This window comes from Sinocyclocheilus grahami, unplaced genomic scaffold (assembly GCF_001515645.1).
Source record: "Sinocyclocheilus grahami isolate Dianchi unplaced genomic scaffold, SAMN03320097.WGS_v1.1 scaffold291.1, whole genome shotgun sequence".
NCBI classification, from domain to species: Eukaryota; Metazoa; Chordata; class Actinopteri; order Cypriniformes; family Cyprinidae; genus Sinocyclocheilus; species Sinocyclocheilus grahami.
Window position 1 is genome coordinate 634,836 of NW_015505470.1, and position 18,634 is coordinate 653,469.

Below are 18,634 nucleotides of genomic sequence, written 5' to 3' on the forward strand. Positions count from 1 at the left end.
TCTCTCTCTCATTTGGATGCACGTCTTGCCGCATTGTTTCTGTCTTATAACCTCATTATTTCTCAATAATAACCTAACTGAAGCAGCACATGCCCTTGATACGAATTCTAAACGTGACGTATGTTTAGTAGTAGTTCTGCACAAAAGAGGGTTTTATTAGGCACTCTGTTGTTTCTTGTTTAATTACACACATTCCGTCGAACTGTTGTATAAACACAAAACAATTTGTGTTCCGGCACTCGGCCTGCGGCCTCGTACCTCTGGCCTAATTACAGCCATGCTGATATAGAGCCGGTATCGCTCTCGTACTCGAGTGATATTGCTCATATATATATATTATATGAGCAGACCAGAAGAGGCTTGGTCGACCAAAATTTTATTCAAATTGATCCAAATAAGAGGGTTTTATTAGGCACTCTGTTGTTTCTTGTTTAATTACACACATTCCGTCGAACTGTTGTATAAACACAAAACAATTTGTGTTCCGGCACTCGGCCTGCGGCCTCGTACCTCTGGCCTAATTACAGCCATGCTGATATAGAGCCGGTATCGCTCTCGTACTCGAGTGATATTGCTCATATATATATATATATATTATATGAGCAGACCAGAAGAGGCTTGGTCGACCAAAATTTTATTCAAATTGATCCAAACGCTCGCCTATCATTCATAGACCTTATATATGGCTTTTTATCTGAAACAGCAACAGCAACTTTACATGGCCGCTCAATCTAATGTTAACCTAGAGAAATGTGCGCTATAGTGTCTGTTCGGAGCGAGGAAGCTGAACAGCAGTGATCACTGCAGGACAGATGGAGGCGTGCGATCACTTGCTCCTAAATACTCCCTCATTTTTGGTCTTACGGATAAAAGTAATACATCTTTCGAATCTGTAAAGACTCTACGTTTATTTGTGTGCTCTCACAATAACAACAAAACATTGCGCTTTTGTAAAATAATGAAAGCAAACAGGATGCGCTTTCTGCCGTCTCGGTCTCCGTGAACTCCGTGTATATCTTTGCCTTACATTACATTAAAAATATATCTAGGCCTATAGAGAGTGAAATGTCTACTTTCAAATGAACCAATTCAAATGGAAAACAAATTCTCCAATCCGTATGAAACAAGCGTGTCCAGTACAGCGGAGACGACGAGTCAGTGTTGCCGAATTCATCTCTGAAAACCGAGAACAAAGAAAACACAATTTTATCAAATTATTAAAATGGTAATGCAGTCTCCTTACTGTTTTTCACTGACACATTCATCATCATTACTTCTGCCGGTGCGCTGTGGCAAGATTTATGTGTGTGCTTGAGTGCTTATTAGGCTATGTAGGCAATTAAAGGCTCATTATAATGATTTAAATGGTTTATTAATAAACATGCAATTAGTCGACTAAAGCTTAAAATGAACGACTATTCGACCAGAAAAATCCTTATTCGAGTGCAGCCTTAATATGTATATGTATGTGTGTGTGTGTATACACACACATATATATACAGTGGGTACGGAAAGTATTCAGACCCCCTTAAATTTTTCACTCTTTGTTATATTGCAGCCATTTGCTAAAATCATTTAAGTAAATTTTTTTTTCCTCATTAATGTACACACAGCACCCCATATTGACAGAAAAACACAGAATTGTTGACATTTTTGCAGATTTATTACCTTACAGACATTAAAAATAGAGAGTGAAATGTCTACTTTCAAATGAACCAATTCAAATGGAAAACAAATTCTCCAATCCGTATGAAACAAGCGTGTCCAGTACAGCGGAGACGACGAGTCAGTGTTGCCGACTTCATCTCTGAAAACCGAGAACAAAGAAAACACAATTTTATCAAATTATTAAAATGGTAATGCAGTCTCCTTACTGTTTTTCACTGACACATTCATCATCATTACTTCTGCCGGTGCGCTGTGGCAAGATTTATGTGTGTGCTTGAGTGCTTATTAGGCTATGTAGGCAATTAAAGGCTCATTATAATGATTTAAATGGTTTATTAATAAACATGCAATTAGTCGACTAAAGCTTAAAATGAACGACTATTCGACCAGAAAAATCCTTATTCGAGTGCAGCCTTAATATGTATATGTATATGTATGTGTGTGTGTATACACACATATATATATATATATATATATATATGTATATGTGTGTGTATACACACACACACACTCACACATACATGATTGTCATGCACATCTTGTCAGTAAAGTCAGTTCTGTGATTAGTAGTAAATCTCCATCACGTGCTTTCAGATGGAGCAGCGTTTACTACACAGAGCCGTAGATCACTGACAACCGGCAATGATAACCTACCAGCAATGTAAAGATGATTTTATTAATATATTCGAATGAGTACTTTGCGATATAAATTCATTAGAAAGATTACATTATTATTTTTGTATTTTGATGGAAATAATCAGAATATTGTAACTGGTTACCTGCTCAATGTTAACATGAAATCTATGCCATTACCTACAGTGTACATTTTTTTTACATTTTGTTACGTTGCTGCCTTATGATAAACTTCTTTAAAGTACTTTTTTTTCCACATCAATCTACACTCCATACACCATACTGACAAAGCAAAAACAGAATTGTCACAACTTCGTAAATTTATTAATTGCTGTGTGCTTAGGGTCCATTGTCCTGTTGGAAGGTGAACCTTCTGCCCAGTCTGAGGTTCTGAATGCTGTGGACTGGGTTTTCATTAAGGCTAACTCAATATTTTGCTGCACTGAGCGTTTCTTCTACTCAGTCCTGAGGCTGCTACCAGCACACTTTACTTTTGGGATGGTACTCTGCAGGTGATGAGCGGAGCTGGTTTCCTTCAAACATGATGCTTAGAATTGAGGTTCATCAGACCAGATAATATTGTTTCTCACAGTCTGAGGGTCCTTTTGGTGCCTTTTTGTAAATTTCAAGTGTGTTTTCATGTGTCTTAACTGAAGAGAGGATTGAGTTTGGCCACACCGCCATAAAGACTGGATTGGTGGAGTGTTGCAGCTGATACTGTGTCGGGCTGACTTAAAACCTGTTTTTTTGCTTGACAATTATGGTGTATGGAGTGTAGATTGTTGTGGAAAAAAACTAATTTAAAGCAGTTTAACATAAGGCAGCAACAAAACAAAATGTGAAAAAAATGAAGAGGTATGAATACATTCGCAAGGCACTGTATATTGTTATACTGTAGTTCAGTATGCAGTGGTGATTTTCCTTACAGTATGCAGTGTTTAATAAACAGCTGTTATACTAAATTCTGCTGAGGTGATTTAGGGCAGACCCGTATCGTGATACATAGCATATCATGGCCTCTGTATCAGGATATGTATCGCATTGTGACTTTGCTGCCGATACGTAGCCCTATTATAGTATGTGTTGTACTGACTTTGAGACTACTAGGAATTTTTTTTTTTTATGAATTAAATAAAGTGTCTGGGCACATTACAGTAATGAGATGTGGCGTAAAATGTGTAAAAATATATATGAATAATGTATATAAATGTATAATGAATATTGTTCCTGATGTTAACACAGTTGCCTTGAGTTTGTTTCAGCACATATTTGTTGTGGATACAAACAGATATTTTTCTCATCTTTTTTAGTTCCTTGTCACAATAATGATTTCTTAATGTGATGCCTGTGAGATATCTGCTCCGTTTATCTTCAGTCTTTCTCATGGTGTCAGTAATTTCGGGAAGCCGATGGGCCCATTACCCATGTACCCCGCGGCAGAAGATAATTACGGCTATGATGCGTGTGCTGTGCTCTGCCTGCCTTGTGTGCCGAACATCCTGGTTATTGCCACTGAATCAGGAATGCTGTACCACTGTGTGGTGCTGGAGGCAGAGGAAGAGGAGGATGGCGGAGTAAGACAGACAAAATTTAGTCAATACATCTTACAAATCCTCAAATGCAGCTCGTGCAGTGTGAGATATGCTGAGCCCCTGTTTCTGTGCTTCGTTCAGGCTGTAGAGAGATGGTCCAGAGGCTCAGAGACTGTGCCCTCGCTTTATGTGTTTGAGTGTGTGGAGCTGGAACTGACGCTCAAACTGGCTGCTGGGGAGGAGGAGGAGATTACAGAGTCTGATTTCACCTGTCCAATCAGATTACACCGAGGTCAGGAGGTCACTCAAGCACTCGCCACACCAAGAGGCTACATCATAATTTAAATACTTATGTTACACCGTAATGATACGTAATTTGCTGGGGATGAGAATCAAATTGCTTTTGGGTATGTAGTAGTATGTCATAAAATTACATTTTGATACCGCAAACCTCATTGCATACTGTCTGGGTTTGCAAGTAAGCATTAGTGTTTAGCAAAATTCTACTTGGCTGTTGGCAGATTTGGCCCCACATTTACTGTGAATGCTAAAAATATTTGAAATAACTCTTATTCTGCAAGATGTCATGGGTAATAGTCGGCCAGCATTTAAAAATCCACTGGATACTGTGTGCAATTCCAGGAACTTTTGGCATACTTGGAAAAATTTTAGCAAAAAGTGTTTTCGCAAGAAGTTACTAATACTATTATTCTCCAGAGATGCCTTACATTGGTTATCAGTTGCAGTAAAGACACTTGTAAAATTTCTTTTTCTTTCATTTCAAGAAAGGTTTCTCAAAATCAAATCAGAACATTAGATTTTAAATCTTCTTTAGGATTATGTAACAAGTTTTTAGTAGACTAGTGTGAAGGCTGATGTGGCATTATGGTTAAAAATGTATGAAAATATATATTTAAAATATTAAATATTTAAAAACTAGGTGTTTTAACTTTTTTGATCACTTATATATTATGTTTGTGAAAAGAAGCATTATTTATTTATGCTACTGATTTTAAACAAAATTGTTGCTTAAGTCACTGGGGTATATTTTTTCAGCAATAGCCAAAAAACCTTTGTATGGGTCAAAATTATTGATTTTTCTTTTATGCCAAAAATCATTAGGATATTAAGTAAAGATCATGTTTCATGAAGATATTTTGTAAATTTCCTACCGTAAATATATCAACTTAATTTTTGATTAGTAATATGCATTGCTAAAACTTCATTTGGACAACTTTAAAGGCAATTTTGTCAGTATTTAGATTTTTTTGCACCCTCAGATTCCAGATTTTCAATTAGTTGCATCTCGGCCAAATATTGTCCTATCCTAACAAACCAAACATCAATGGAAAGCTTATTTATTCAGCTTTCAGATGATGTATAAATCTCAGTTTCGAAAAATTGACACTTAAGACTGGTTTTGTGGTCCAGGGTCACATATAGATCTTAAAATGTAATTTATAGCAGCCATTACTCCAGACTTTAGTGTCAAGTGATCGTTCGGAAATCATTCTAATATGCTGATTTGCCGCTCAGGAAACATTTTTTGTTATTATCAATGTTAAAATCAGTTGTGCTGCTTAATATTTTTGTGGAATTTTTTTTTTTAGGATTCGTTGATGATTGGAAAACTCAAAGGAACATCATTTACTTGAAATAGAACTTTTGAACAGTACATTATTACATTTTTATTTATTTTCATAACTCTTAAAATGATAAGCAGTCTTAAAATGACCAGATTACAAAACAAAGTGACTATTTTACTTTTTTCATTCAGCCTATATTTTTAGGATATAGATATACTTTATTAATCTCCTGGGGGAAATTACAGCAATATAAAATAAATCTCAGTATAGGAACTATAGCAATAATATACAGCATCATACAATACAACTCAAAGCTAATCCAAAATATTATTGTAAAATTATTTTTTTAGTGCAAATATTGTACTTGATGAATTTACATAGTGAATGACTGAGCAAATTAATAGATAGCAATAATAAATAATACCACAAAGATATGTACATGGATGGATGAATCAATGAATATACATGAATAAATATAATAATTCACTTTTCATCTAAGGATTTGCAACAGGTTTACATAAAAAATTGGTTGTTATTTTTGATCTTAGAAATGCTGATACAAACTGAAACAATCACAGCATTGTTGGTAAAGAGCAAGAGGAACCTGAAAATAACCAAGCAAATGTGAATTAAACATCCCAGCAACTTTCACTGGACCATGAGCGCTGATCATTCTGTGCTGAAGGGTTCAGCCCTGGTTAATGGAGCAGAGCTGGCCACAGCCACTGGAGGAGCGGAGGGGTCCTGCTCTCGCTGTACTCTTCCATTCGGTGTTGTTCTCCTGATCATTGGCGTTGCAGTCACAGCAGTGGCCTACAGCTGCAGCACCCACGGATCGACCATCTCCATTCTGGGACTTCTGCTCCTCACCAGTGGACTGTTGCTTCTGGGCTTCAGTGCAATATGCAGAAGATGCAGAAAGAGAAGAAAAATGGACAAAGCGTGGGAGAGTCAGACTGACCTGGTAGAGAGTTTGAGGAATAGTTTTGATTAAAATATGTTTGGAAATGTATTCATTTAAATTCATTTGTCATTATAATTCAATTTAGTAAAATAAGATATTTTCTAAATATTCTGTTTTTTTAAGTGAAAAAATAAAAACATATTCAGCATGCACAATGCATGAGTTCTAGGCAAGTGCCTATGCTCGCTCATCAGGGGGGGCCAAACTCAATGAAGAGATATTAAATTTTTTGTTAGCCTACGACGGGCTATCTACAACAGTAAAAGAAACAAAACCCCAGAAGACATTGAGCAAATAAATATAACAAACAATAGGGTAAAAAATGACAAAGTATTTCCATGTCTTCCACCTTTTTTATGTAGGCTACGGAAATAACGCTTTCTTTCTCTCGTTCTCTCTCACAGACAAACACACACGCACTCGCGCACACACGCTGAGACGCGACCAGAAACTTGTTGTCAGCGCTGCCCCGTGAATTTATCAATAAAATAGTTTCGCAGCTGAAAAGCTACATGACTTTTCTCAGTAGCGAGGTTCTTGAAGCAGTTTAACTTAAAGATTCGCTATTAGTAGACGCTGCGGCTAAGTACGTTGGACTGCATTAATAACTGCATTAGCCTGCATATCAATGGCTCAATGCTCTAAAATGACATTTTGGAATTTCCAATGGAAGGTTTTTGCAAAATAAGCTACATAAAACATTTGTTCAACACACACCAGATGTTTTATATACAGTGGGGCAAAAAAGTATTTAGTCAGCCACCAATTGTGCAAGTTTTCCCACTTAAAATGATGAGAGAGGCCTGTAATTTTCATCATTGGTATACCTCAACTATGAGAGACAAAATGAGAGAAAAAAAATCTAGAAAATCACATTGTAGGATTTTTAAAGAATTTATTGGTAAATTCCTCGGTAAAATAAGTATTTGGTCACCTACAAACAAGCAAGATTTCTGGCTCTCACAGACTTGTAACTTCTTCTTTAAGAGGCTCCTCTGTCCTCCACTGGTTACCTGTATTAATGGCATCTGTTTGAACTCGTTGTCAGTATAAAAGACATCTGTCCACAACCTCAAACAGTCACACTCCAAACTCCACCATGGCCAAGACCAAAGAGCTGTCAAAGGACACCAGAAACAAAATTGTAGACCTGCACCAGGCTGGGAAGACTGAATCTGCAATAGGTAAGCAGCTTGGTGTGAAGAAATCAACTGTGGGAGCACTTATTAGAAAATGGAAGACATACAAGACCACTGATAATCTCCCTTGATCTGGGGCTCCACGCAAGATCTCACCCTGTGGGGTCAAAATGATCACAAGAACTGTGAGCAAAAATCCCAGAACCACATGGGGGGACCTAGTGAATGACCTGCAGAGAGCTGGGACCAAAGTAACAAAGGCTACATCAGTAACACACTGCGCTGCCAGGGACTCAAATCCTGCAGTGCCAGACGTGTCCCCCTGCTTAAGCCAGTACATGTCCAGGCCCGTCTGAAGTTTGCTAGAGAGCATTTGGATGATCCAGAAGAGGATTGGGAGAATGTTATATGGTCAGATGAAACCAAAATATAACTTTTTGGTAAAAACTCAACTTGTCGTGTTTGGAGGAGAAAGAATGCTGAGTTGCATCCAAAGAACACCATACCTACTGTGAAGCATGGGGGTGGAAACATCATGCTTTGGGGCTGTTTTTCTGCAAAGGGACCAGGACGACTGATCTGTGTAAACGAAAGAATGAATGGGGCCATGTATCGTGAGATTTTGAGTGAAAACCTCCTTCCATCAGCAAGGGCATTGAAGATGAAACGTGGCTGGGTCTTTCAGCATGACAATGATCCCAAACACACCGCCTGGGCAACGAAGGAGTGGCTTCGTAAGAAGTATTTCAAGGTCCTGGAGTGGCCTAGTCAGTCTCCAGATCTCAACCCCATAGAAAATCTTTGGAGGGGGTTGAAAATCTGTGTTGCCCAGCGACAGCCCCAAAACATTACTGCTCTAGAGGGGATCTGCATGGAGGAATGGGCCAAAATACCAGCAACAGTGTGTGAAAACCTTGTGAAGACTTACAGAAAACGTTTGACCTCTGTCATTGCCAACAAAGGGTATATAACAAAGTATTGAGATTAAATTTTGTTATTGACCAAATACTTATTTTCCACTATAATTTGCAAATAAATTCTTTAAAAATCCTACAATGTGATTTTCTGGATTTTTTTTTTCTCATTTTGTCTCTCATAGTTGAGGTATACCTATGATGAAAATTACAGGCCTCTCTCATCTTTTTAAGTGGGAGAACTTGCACAATTGGTGGCTGACTAAATACTTTTTTCCCCCACTGTACATGATTGTCATGCGCATCTTGTCAGTAAAGTCAGTTCTGTGATTAGTAGTAAATCTCCATCACGTGCTTTCAGATGGAGCAGCGTTTACTACACAGAGCCGTAGATCACTGACAACCGGCAATGATAACCTACCAGCAATGTAAAGATGATTTTATTAATATATTTGAATGAGTACTTTGCAATATAAATTCATTAGAAAGATTACATTATTATTTTTGTATTTTGATGGAAATAATCAGAATATTGTACCTGGTTACCTGCTCAATGTTAACATGAAATCTATGCCATTACCTACAGTGTACATTTTTTTTTACATTTTGTTACGTTGCTGCCTTATGATAAACTTCTTTAAATTACTTTTTTTTCCACATCAATCTACACTCCATACACCATACTGACAAAGCAAAAACAGAATTGTCACAACTTCGTAAATTTATTAATTGCTGTGTGCTTAGGGTCCATTGTCCTGTTGGAAGGTGAACCTTCTGCCCAGTCTGAGGTTCTGAATGCTGTGGACTGGGTTTTCATTAAGGCTAACTCAATATTTTGCTGCACTGAGCGTTTCTTCTACTCAGTCCTGAGGCTGCTACCAGCACACTTTACTTTTGGGATGGTACTCTGCAGGTGATGAGCGGAGCTGGTTTCCTTCAAACATGATGCTTAGAATTGAGGTTCATCAGACCAGATAATATTGTTTCTCACAGTCTGAGGGTCCTTTTGGTGCCTTTTTGTAAATTTCAAGTGTGTTTTCATGTGTCTTAACTGAAGAGAGGATTGAGTTTGGCCACACCGCCATAAAGACTGGATTGGTGGAGTGTTGCAGCTGATACTGTGTCGGGCTGACTTAAAACCTGTTTTTTTGCTTGACAATTATGGTGTATGGAGTGTAGATTGTTGTGGGAAAAAACTAATTTAAAGCAGTTTAACATAAGGCAGCAACAAAACAAAATGTGAAAAAAATGAAGAGGTATGAATACATTCGCAAGGCACTGTATATTGTTATACTGTAGTTCAGTATGCAGTGGTGATTTTCCTTACAGTATGCAGTGTTTAATAAACAGCTGTTATACTAAATTCTGCTGAGGTGATTTAGGGCAGACCCGTATCGTGATACATAGCATATCATGGCCTCTGTATCAGGATATGTATCGCATTGTGACTTTGCTGCCGATACGTAGCCCTATTATAGTATGTGTTGTACTGACTTTGAGACTAATAGGAATTTTATTTAATTTTTTTTTTATGAATTAAATAAAGTGTCTGGGCACATTACAGTAATGAGATGTGGCGTAAAATGTGTAAAAATATATATGAATAATGTATATAAATGTATAATGAATATTGTTCCTGATGTTAACACAGTTGCCTTGAGTTTGTTTCAGCACATATTTGTTGTGGATACAAACAGATATTTTTCTCATCTTTTTTAGTTCCTTGTCACAATAATGATTTCTTAATGTGATGCCTGTGAGATATCTGCTCCGTTTATCTTCAGTCTTTCTCATGGTGTCAGTAATTTCGGGAAGCCGATGGGCCCATTACCCATGTACCCCGCGGCAGAAGATAATTACGGCTATGATGCGTGTGCTGTGCTCTGCCTGCCTTGTGTGCCGAACATCCTGGTTATTGCCACTGAATCAGGAATGCTGTACCACTGTGTGGTGCTGGAGGCAGAGGAAGAGGAGGATGGCGGAGTAAGACAGACAAAATTTAGTCAATACATCTTACAAATCCTCAAATGCAGCTCGTGCAGTGTGAGATATGCTGAGCCCCTGTTTCTGTGCTTCGTTCAGGCTGTAGAGAGATGGTCCAGAGGCTCAGAGACTGTGCCCTCGCTTTATGTGTTTGAGTGTGTGGAGCTGGAACTGACGCTCAAACTGGCTGCTGGGGAGGAGGAGGAGATTACAGAGTCTGATTTCACCTGTCCAATCAGATTACACCGAGGTCAGGAGGTCACTCAAGCACTCGCCACACCAAGAGGCTACATCATAATTTAAATACTTATGTTACACCGTAATGATACGTAATTTGCTGGGGATGAGAATCAAATTGCTTTTGGGTATGTAGTAGTATGTCATAAAATTACATTTTGATACCGCAAACCTCATTGCATACTGTCTGGGTTTGCAAGTAAGCATTAGTGTTTAGCAAAATTCTACTTGGCTGTTGGCAGATTTGGCCCCACATTTACTGTGAATGCTAAAAATATTTGAAATAACTCTTATTCTGCAAGATGTCATGGGTAATAGTCGGCCAGCATTTAAAAATCCACTGGATACTGTGTGCAATTCCAGGAACTTTTGGCATACTTGGAAAAATTTTAGCAAAAAGTGTTTTCGCAAGAAGTTACTAATACTATTATTCTCCAGAGATGCCTTACATTGGTTATCAGTTGCAGTAAAGACACTTGTAAAATTTCTTTTTCTTTCATTTCAAGAAAGGTTTCTCAAAATCAAATCAGAACATTAGATTTTAAATCTTCTTTAGGATTATGTAACAAGTTTTTAGTAGACTAGTGTGAAGGCTGATGTGGCATTATGGTTAAAAATGTATGAAAATATATATTTAAAATATTAAATATTTAAAAACTAGGTGTTTTAACTTTTTTGATCACTTATATATTATGTTTGTGAAAAGAAGCATTATTTATTTATGCTACTGATTTTAAACAAAATTGTTGCTTAAGTCACTGGGGTATATTTTTTCAGCAATAGCCAAAAAACCTTTGTATGGGTCAAAATTATTGATTTTTCTTTTATGCCAAAAATCATTAGGATATTAAGTAAAGATCATGTTTCATGAAGATATTTTGTAAATTTCCTACCGTAAATATATCAACTTAATTTTTGATTAGTAATATGCATTGCTAAAACTTCATTTGGACAACTTTAAAGGCAATTTTGTCAGTATTTAGATTTTTTTGCACCCTCAGATTCCAGATTTTCAATTAGTTGCATCTCGGCCAAATATTGTCCTATCCTAACAAACCAAACATCAATGGAAAGCTTATTTATTCAGCTTTCAGATGATGTATAAATCTCAGTTTCGAAAAATTGACACTTAAGACTGGTTTTGTGGTCCAGGGTCACATATAGATCTTAAAATGTAATTTATAGCAGCCATTACTCCAGACTTTAGTGTCAAGTGATCGTTCGGAAATCATTCTAATATGCTGATTTGCCGCTCAGGAAACATTTTTTGTTATTATCAATGTTAAAATCAGTTGTGCTGCTTAATATTTTTGTGGATTTTTTTTTTTTTAATTTTGGTGAAATAGAAATTTCAAAAGAACAATTATTTGATGTAATGTTTTGTAATAATATAACTGTCGTTACTATTAATTAATATGAAAAACCCTCTGTTTCAGACCCTCTTTGTCAGCACAGGTACCACTGCACCCATGAGGCCGGTGTTCACAGTGTAGGACTCACCTGGTTCAAAAAACTGCACGGGTTTCTGGAGTCTGGTGAGTACATCCTTTACTTGGGACATTTTAAATATTTCCGATTACAGTGTTTGAAGAACTCTATGTATTTTGATATTGCAGATGAGGAGGATAAAGACAGTCTGCAGGAGCTGGCGGCAGAGCAGCGCTGTATAGTGGAGCACATCCTGTGCACCAGACCTCTCGCAAATAGGTAGAAGAACACTCACAGGAAACCAGAAGCTATGGTTAAAGCTAAAACCCAGATCTCTTGTGAAACAAAAGCCCAATTTGCAGATGTTTAAGCAAACCTTTAAGGGACGTTGAGTAAGCACTAGATTACTGGTGCTTTAATTAAATCCCCCTCTCGTCTGATCTCTCTCTCTCTCAGTTTGCCGGCTCCTATTCGTGGGTTTTGGATAGTGTCAGACCTGTCTCTGGGAGCCACCATGATCTGCATCACGAGTACCTACGAGTGTCTCCTGCTCCCTCTGCTGTATGTGACAAGCACACTCTGGCTCTTTCCCTATTTGTTAGGGCAGGGTTTCCCAAACGGGGGATTGTGAGGGAGCTGTAGGGGGTTTGTTAGTTTAGGGGAAGCTAATTACAAATGATATCAAATGTAAAAATGAAAACAATATAGCTTAGTGTGATTATTAACTCTTTAATGTGCTGCGTGTTTTTGAGTGAAGCATGCAGCGTATTTCTTTATAATTATCAGATCTTTTTTTCTTAAATTTAATTGCTGTCAACATTGTATTTGTCTTTATCTTTATAATTAGAGTTGAAACCTATTAATAATGATAATAATTATTAGTAGTAATATTATTACCAGCACCAGAGAACATGCAAACGTGTTGTTAAATCAGCTCAGGGGTTACATTAATTAAATATTTTACAGGCTTTATATATTTAAGGTGTTCAGCTGACAAGAAAGTTTGGGAATCCCAGTGTTATATCGTACTTGAAAGTAAATTACTTGCTATCTGGTTCTTAGGATTTTATCAGATTATTTAAGATTTTCTTTTTAAATATCCATGTAGAAGCTCTATTCGTCCCTCGTCCCCTCCGTTGCTCTGCTCTCATCCGGGGGCGGGGTCAGGAAGCTCTCCTCTGCGTGGATTGGCTGAAGACTCCTTTGAACAGCATATTCGCAACATCCTGGCACGCAGCTCAACCAATCCATTAATGCTGAGGTAAAATGTGACTACTTATCTCAAGTTTTAAAAAACAGTTAAAACCAACTTAAGATTAAATGATTAATCACCTGGACTATCAGCTGAAAAAACTGGTTTAGGCCTGCTAGATCATCCTGGTCTTACCCTTTAGGGCTGGTAGACCATCTTGAACCAGCAACAAACCACCTACATATTCCCTAATGGAGCTTAAGCACTTTAACATGTTTTTTTTGTTGCATTATATTATATTGCATTGGTTATATTAAACTAATATTTCTCATTCTGAATGGATGTTTTCTGAACTTTATTGAAGCTGTCATTGAGGTTGTCACTTTCTTGTGTGTGTGTGTGTGTTTTAGGGCAGGTGATAAGGACTTGTCTCCTCCTCCTCCAGAATGCCTGCAGCTGTTAAGCAGAGCCACACAGGTGTTCAGGGAGGAGTACATCCTCAAACTGGGCCTGGCGCATGAAGAAATGCAGAGAAGGTACAAGATAAAATTGTTTTAGGATAATTTTGTTAACAGCTATTTTTTAAAATTGTAATAATTATGGTACCGCTCAAAAATGTGGGTGTCAGTATTATTATTATTTTTATTTCTATTTATTTAACAAGGATGCATTAAATTGGTCAAAAGTGAGAGACATCTACAAAAAAAAAAAAGAATATTTTTTAGAATTATGAGGATATTTTCATTGTGACATTTAAATACTGTGCAAGAAATAAACTTGTAATGTGTAATGGACATTATATGTAAAGTATGTATAATGTAAAACTAAATAAAATGTACAATAGAAGTCTAGGGTAAGAAAAATTTAATTATTCTAAAATTTTAACTTTTATCCAGGAAGGATGCTTTAAATTGATCAAAAGTCACGACTTTTACAATGTTACAAAATATTTGTTTCAAATAAATGCTGTTCTTTTAAACCTTTTTTTTTTAATTCATCAAAGGATCCTGAAACAAATAGCACAAAACAATGTTTCTTGCGCGCTATATATATATATATATATATATATATATGTGTATGTATGTATGTGTATATATATATATATGTGTATGTATGTATGTGTATATATATATATATATATATATGTGTGTGTGTATGTATGTGTGTGTATGTATGTGTGTATATATATATATATGTGTGTATATATATATGTGTGTGTATGTATGTGTGTATGTATGTGTATATATATGTGTGTGTATGTATGTATGTGTATATATATGTAAGTGTATATATATGTGTATGTGTGTATGTATGTGTATATATATATGTGTGTGTATGTATGTAAGTGTATATATATGTGTGTGTATGTATGTATGTATGTGTGTATGTGTATATATATAATTATTTAATAATATTTCACAGTAATAGTGTTTTTACATTATTTGTGATTCATTAAATGTGTGAGTATAAAAGACTTCTTACAATCAATCAAAAAAATTAGTAAATAATCTTATTGACTTTACATTTGAACTGTAATATATACAACTACTATAGTATTTTCATTTGCACCATGGTACCAGTGCAGTACTATTTTTCAGTTATAGCACTGCATGCTCTCATTTAAATCTGAAATAGAAATATGCTCTGTAGAGTATAAAAGTGTTCCACATAAACCACCTAATCAACATTTATTGTTTAGTAGTGTGTAACTGTTGCAGTCCATGTAAATACATCTGTGATCATTTATTTCATGATTGTCCCCTTTTCAGAGTAAAGCTCCTGACCGGCCAGAAGAATAAGCAGCTGGAGGATCTTGCTCTTTGTAGAGAGGAGAGGTGACCCCAGCACTGCCTGAATAGCACTAATCACAACCACACATACAGAAACACATTTAGCTCAGTTGAGTCATTGAGAAGAACTACATGTACGAGTACTACAAATAGAAAGCAGAACCTCATGTTATTATTGTGTGGTAGACACTGGAAATATACAGTATGAGTGGGCTCAGCACAGAAGAGTTATTAACGCTGTGGTTTACGGCAGTATGTGCCTGTGCTAAAGATGGTAAATGTGATGGTGTGTTGTAGAAAAAGCCTGAGAGAGGCTGCGGAGCGCCTGGCTGATAAATATGAAGATGCCAAGTACCGTCAAGAAGCCATCATTAACAGGTTCACCTTTCTTTGAAATTAGTTAAATAGAAAAATGTTGAAATGGGCATTTTTTCTGAACTCAGAACTTCCTTATTGAATTAATTGTAACTAAGATACAACCACTTAAGTGTATGGTATGTGTGTGTGTGTGTGTGTGTATAGAGTAAAACAGGTTTTGGGAAGTCTGCGGAGTCAACTTCCTGTGCTGTCAGACAGTGAGAAGGACATGAGGAAGGAACTGCAAACCATCCATGATCAGCTCCGTCACCTTGACAACGGCATTAAACAGGTCTGTTTAATGCAGATGGTAGTCTGATATGTACGCTGCTTCACCATGTATCCTAGTTAAAACCTGGTTTGTTTTGGCAGTGTTCCTCTGTTGCCATGAGCAGAGCGGATGTATGTCATTTCCCCAGTGTCACTGTGTGCTGTAATGTGTTGTCAGGTGAACATGAAGAAGGAATATCAGAAGAAGCAGATGAATACAGGAGCATCTCCGGCTCGCTCCAGTCTCACACTCAACGCCCACCAGAGGAAGTGTGTCCAGGGAGTGCTGAAAGAACAGTATGTACAGAGAGTTACCACCTGCTTTACTTCACACGTATACAAAACACCAAATGTCAATGCTAGCGCCATTCATACTGAAAAGTGTGTATTCAAAGACGCTTTGCAGAGGTCTGTTGTTGGTCCGTGACCATCTCTTATTCTGTAGCATGAAAAGGGTCAAATTATACCCTGAAACCAAGTGAATAAAAATAAATGACAGATATAGATGATAGAAAATAGAAATGACAAATTCTATTTTTAAAACCATGACAGTGTTCTACAAGACTGCAAATATAGGATTGTATGTAGTCTGTGATGTGGGTGAAAAAACCACATCCCAGTTAATGTAATGCAAATAAACAAATTCCTGTTACTGTTATTGAAAAAAAAAAATCTCATACCTGTTACTATAATGCAGAAAAACCTAATTTCTGTTACCATAATGTGCAGAAAACTGTTATTGTATCATGCAAAAATCGAGTCACTGTTATTATGCAAGAAAACCGATCTATTAATGCTATGCAAAAAACCTTATCCCTGTTACATGTTAAAGAAAAAAATTAGTCCGTTACTGTTACACACACAAAAATCTGTTACTGTTATGCAAAAAAAAGAACAGTTACTGTTACATAAAAGGCTCAGTCCTGTTACACAAAAAAATCCCTGTTACTGTTATACATAGACTTGTCCTTGTTGCTGTTACGCCAAAAAAACCTGTTACCGTTACATAAAAGGCTCAATCGTGTTACGCAAAAACCCTGTTACTGTTATACATAGATTCATCCTTACTGCTGTTACACAAAAAAACAACAAATCCCTGCTACTGTTACGCAAAAGACTCATCCTTGTTACTGTTATGCAAAAAAATTAATACATATAAAAAAATCCCTTTTACTGTTACACTAAAGGCTTATCCTTATTGATGTTACACAAAAAACAAGTTACTGTTACGCAAGACACTCGTCCTTGTTGCTGTTATGCAAAAAAAAACTGTTACAGCTACACAAGATGCATCCTTGTTGCCGTTTCTCAAAAAACAAATCCCTGTTACTGTTACATAAGACTCAATCCTGTTATGCAAAAAATCCATTACTGTTATACATAGTGTCATCCTTGTTGCTGTTGCGCAAAAAAAGAAAAACAAATCCTTATTACTCCTACACAAGACTTATCCTTATTGCTGTTACACAAAAAACAAATCTGTTACCGTTGTGCAAAAAAACTTGTTACTGTTACACAACAGATTCATCCTTGTTGCTGTTGCGCAAAAAAAGAAAAACAAATCCTTATTACTCTTACACAAGACTTATCCTTATTGCTGTTACACAAAAAACAAATCTGTTACCGTTATGCAAAAAAACTTGTTACTGTTACACAACAGATTCATCCTTGTTGCTGTTACTCAAAAAATAAATCTGTTACTGTTATGCAAGACTCATCCTTTGTAAAAAAAAATCAATAAATCTTTTTTACATGAAAGACTCATTCCTGTTACGCAAAAATCCCTGTTGCTGTTATACATAGACTCATCCTTGTTGCTGTTACGCAACAAAAAACAAAATCCCTGTTACGCAAAAGACTAATCCTTGTAACTGTTATGCCCTATATCCCTTTTACTTGTTACACAAAAAACCTCCCCATTTCCATGTGCAAATCTTAACCTTGTTACTACAACGCAATGGAAAAAAACCTTATTGTAATGTAGAAAATCTATTTTATATATATAGTGTGTATATAATTTTTTATATTTTTAATTATATATTATATTATAGTCAAATAAGAATCAACTCAAGTAATATTTTCAATTTCCAAATGTCTGGAGGGGGGACCTTACTTTTTTTTTTCTTCTTGATTTTGCATTAATTAAGCGATAAACGTGTATATAACATATATAACTGTTGTGTTAGTCCAGTGATCCTGAACGGCTTACTTCTGTCCTGCAGGGGAGAGCACATCGCTGGCATGATGAAGCAGATCAAGGACATCAAGAACCATTTCAGTTTCTGACCATCAGCAATCAACAGTCCTCAAAGGCCAATAGATGATCATTTTTATAGCATTCAATGAAACTACAAAATCGCATCTCCTTAGACTCCTTTAAAGTATAGTATTTGACCCAAACCTCTCATATTCAGAAGGTCTTGAAGAAAGAAATAGCTGGGTTTTTTGTATAAACTTTTTTTCTTTCTTTTTTTTTAAATAAGTGGTATGTACATGTACACACCTCCTGGACAATAAAGAGTTTTGTACTTTGAAGTGAGTCTTTCCTGTGTATGTTGCTGTAGGAGTTTATCAGCTGTGATACAGCAGTGTTGGGCATTGGCGTTATTTCCTGAACTGAGACAATGGCTTATCTGAAGAGGTCATGCTGGATATGAAGACTTCTCCCTCTTTTCCTTCCCTCCTCTAATCACAAGGCAGAATGTGACGAGGGCAAAGATCATGTCAAGAACAAGGAGCTTGGATATTTACTGTAGTGAGGAGAAGGAATGACCTGGGTTCAATAGATGATGAGCTCAACTGTATCTGTTGTTTATTACCAAAGTTAAAGGGATAGTTCCCCCAGAAATGAAAAAAAAAATTCTCAAATTAAAATTCAATTACTCACTCTAATGTTGTTCCAAACCCGTAAGACCTTCGCCCATCTTTAGAACACAAATTA

The 18,634-nt window shown here is 36.5% G+C and overlaps 1 protein-coding gene across 1 annotated transcript in view; it reads left to right on the forward strand.

The window, feature by feature from the left end:
* The window catches only part of LOC107600765 (nuclear pore complex protein Nup88-like), a 20,328-nt gene extending 2,104 nt beyond the window's left edge, over positions 1 to 18,224 (forward strand). Inside the window, exons 6-17 of the mRNA XM_016292725.1 lie at positions 3,677 to 3,875; positions 3,975 to 4,125; positions 12,093 to 12,191; positions 12,273 to 12,363; positions 12,541 to 12,645; positions 13,193 to 13,345; positions 13,687 to 13,812; positions 15,046 to 15,111; positions 15,364 to 15,444; positions 15,589 to 15,715; positions 15,872 to 15,990; positions 17,916 to 18,224. Coding sequence (XP_016148211.1) covers positions 3,677 to 3,875; positions 3,975 to 4,125; positions 12,093 to 12,191; positions 12,273 to 12,363; positions 12,541 to 12,645; positions 13,193 to 13,345; positions 13,687 to 13,812; positions 15,046 to 15,111; positions 15,364 to 15,444; positions 15,589 to 15,715; positions 15,872 to 15,990; positions 17,916 to 17,979 — 1,381 coding nt within the window. The 3' untranslated portion in view covers positions 17,980 to 18,224. The remainder of the gene's footprint in view (positions 1 to 3,676; positions 3,876 to 3,974; positions 4,126 to 12,092; positions 12,192 to 12,272; positions 12,364 to 12,540; positions 12,646 to 13,192; positions 13,346 to 13,686; positions 13,813 to 15,045; positions 15,112 to 15,363; positions 15,445 to 15,588; positions 15,716 to 15,871; positions 15,991 to 17,915) is intronic.
* Positions 18,225 to 18,634: the final 410 nt, after the last annotated feature.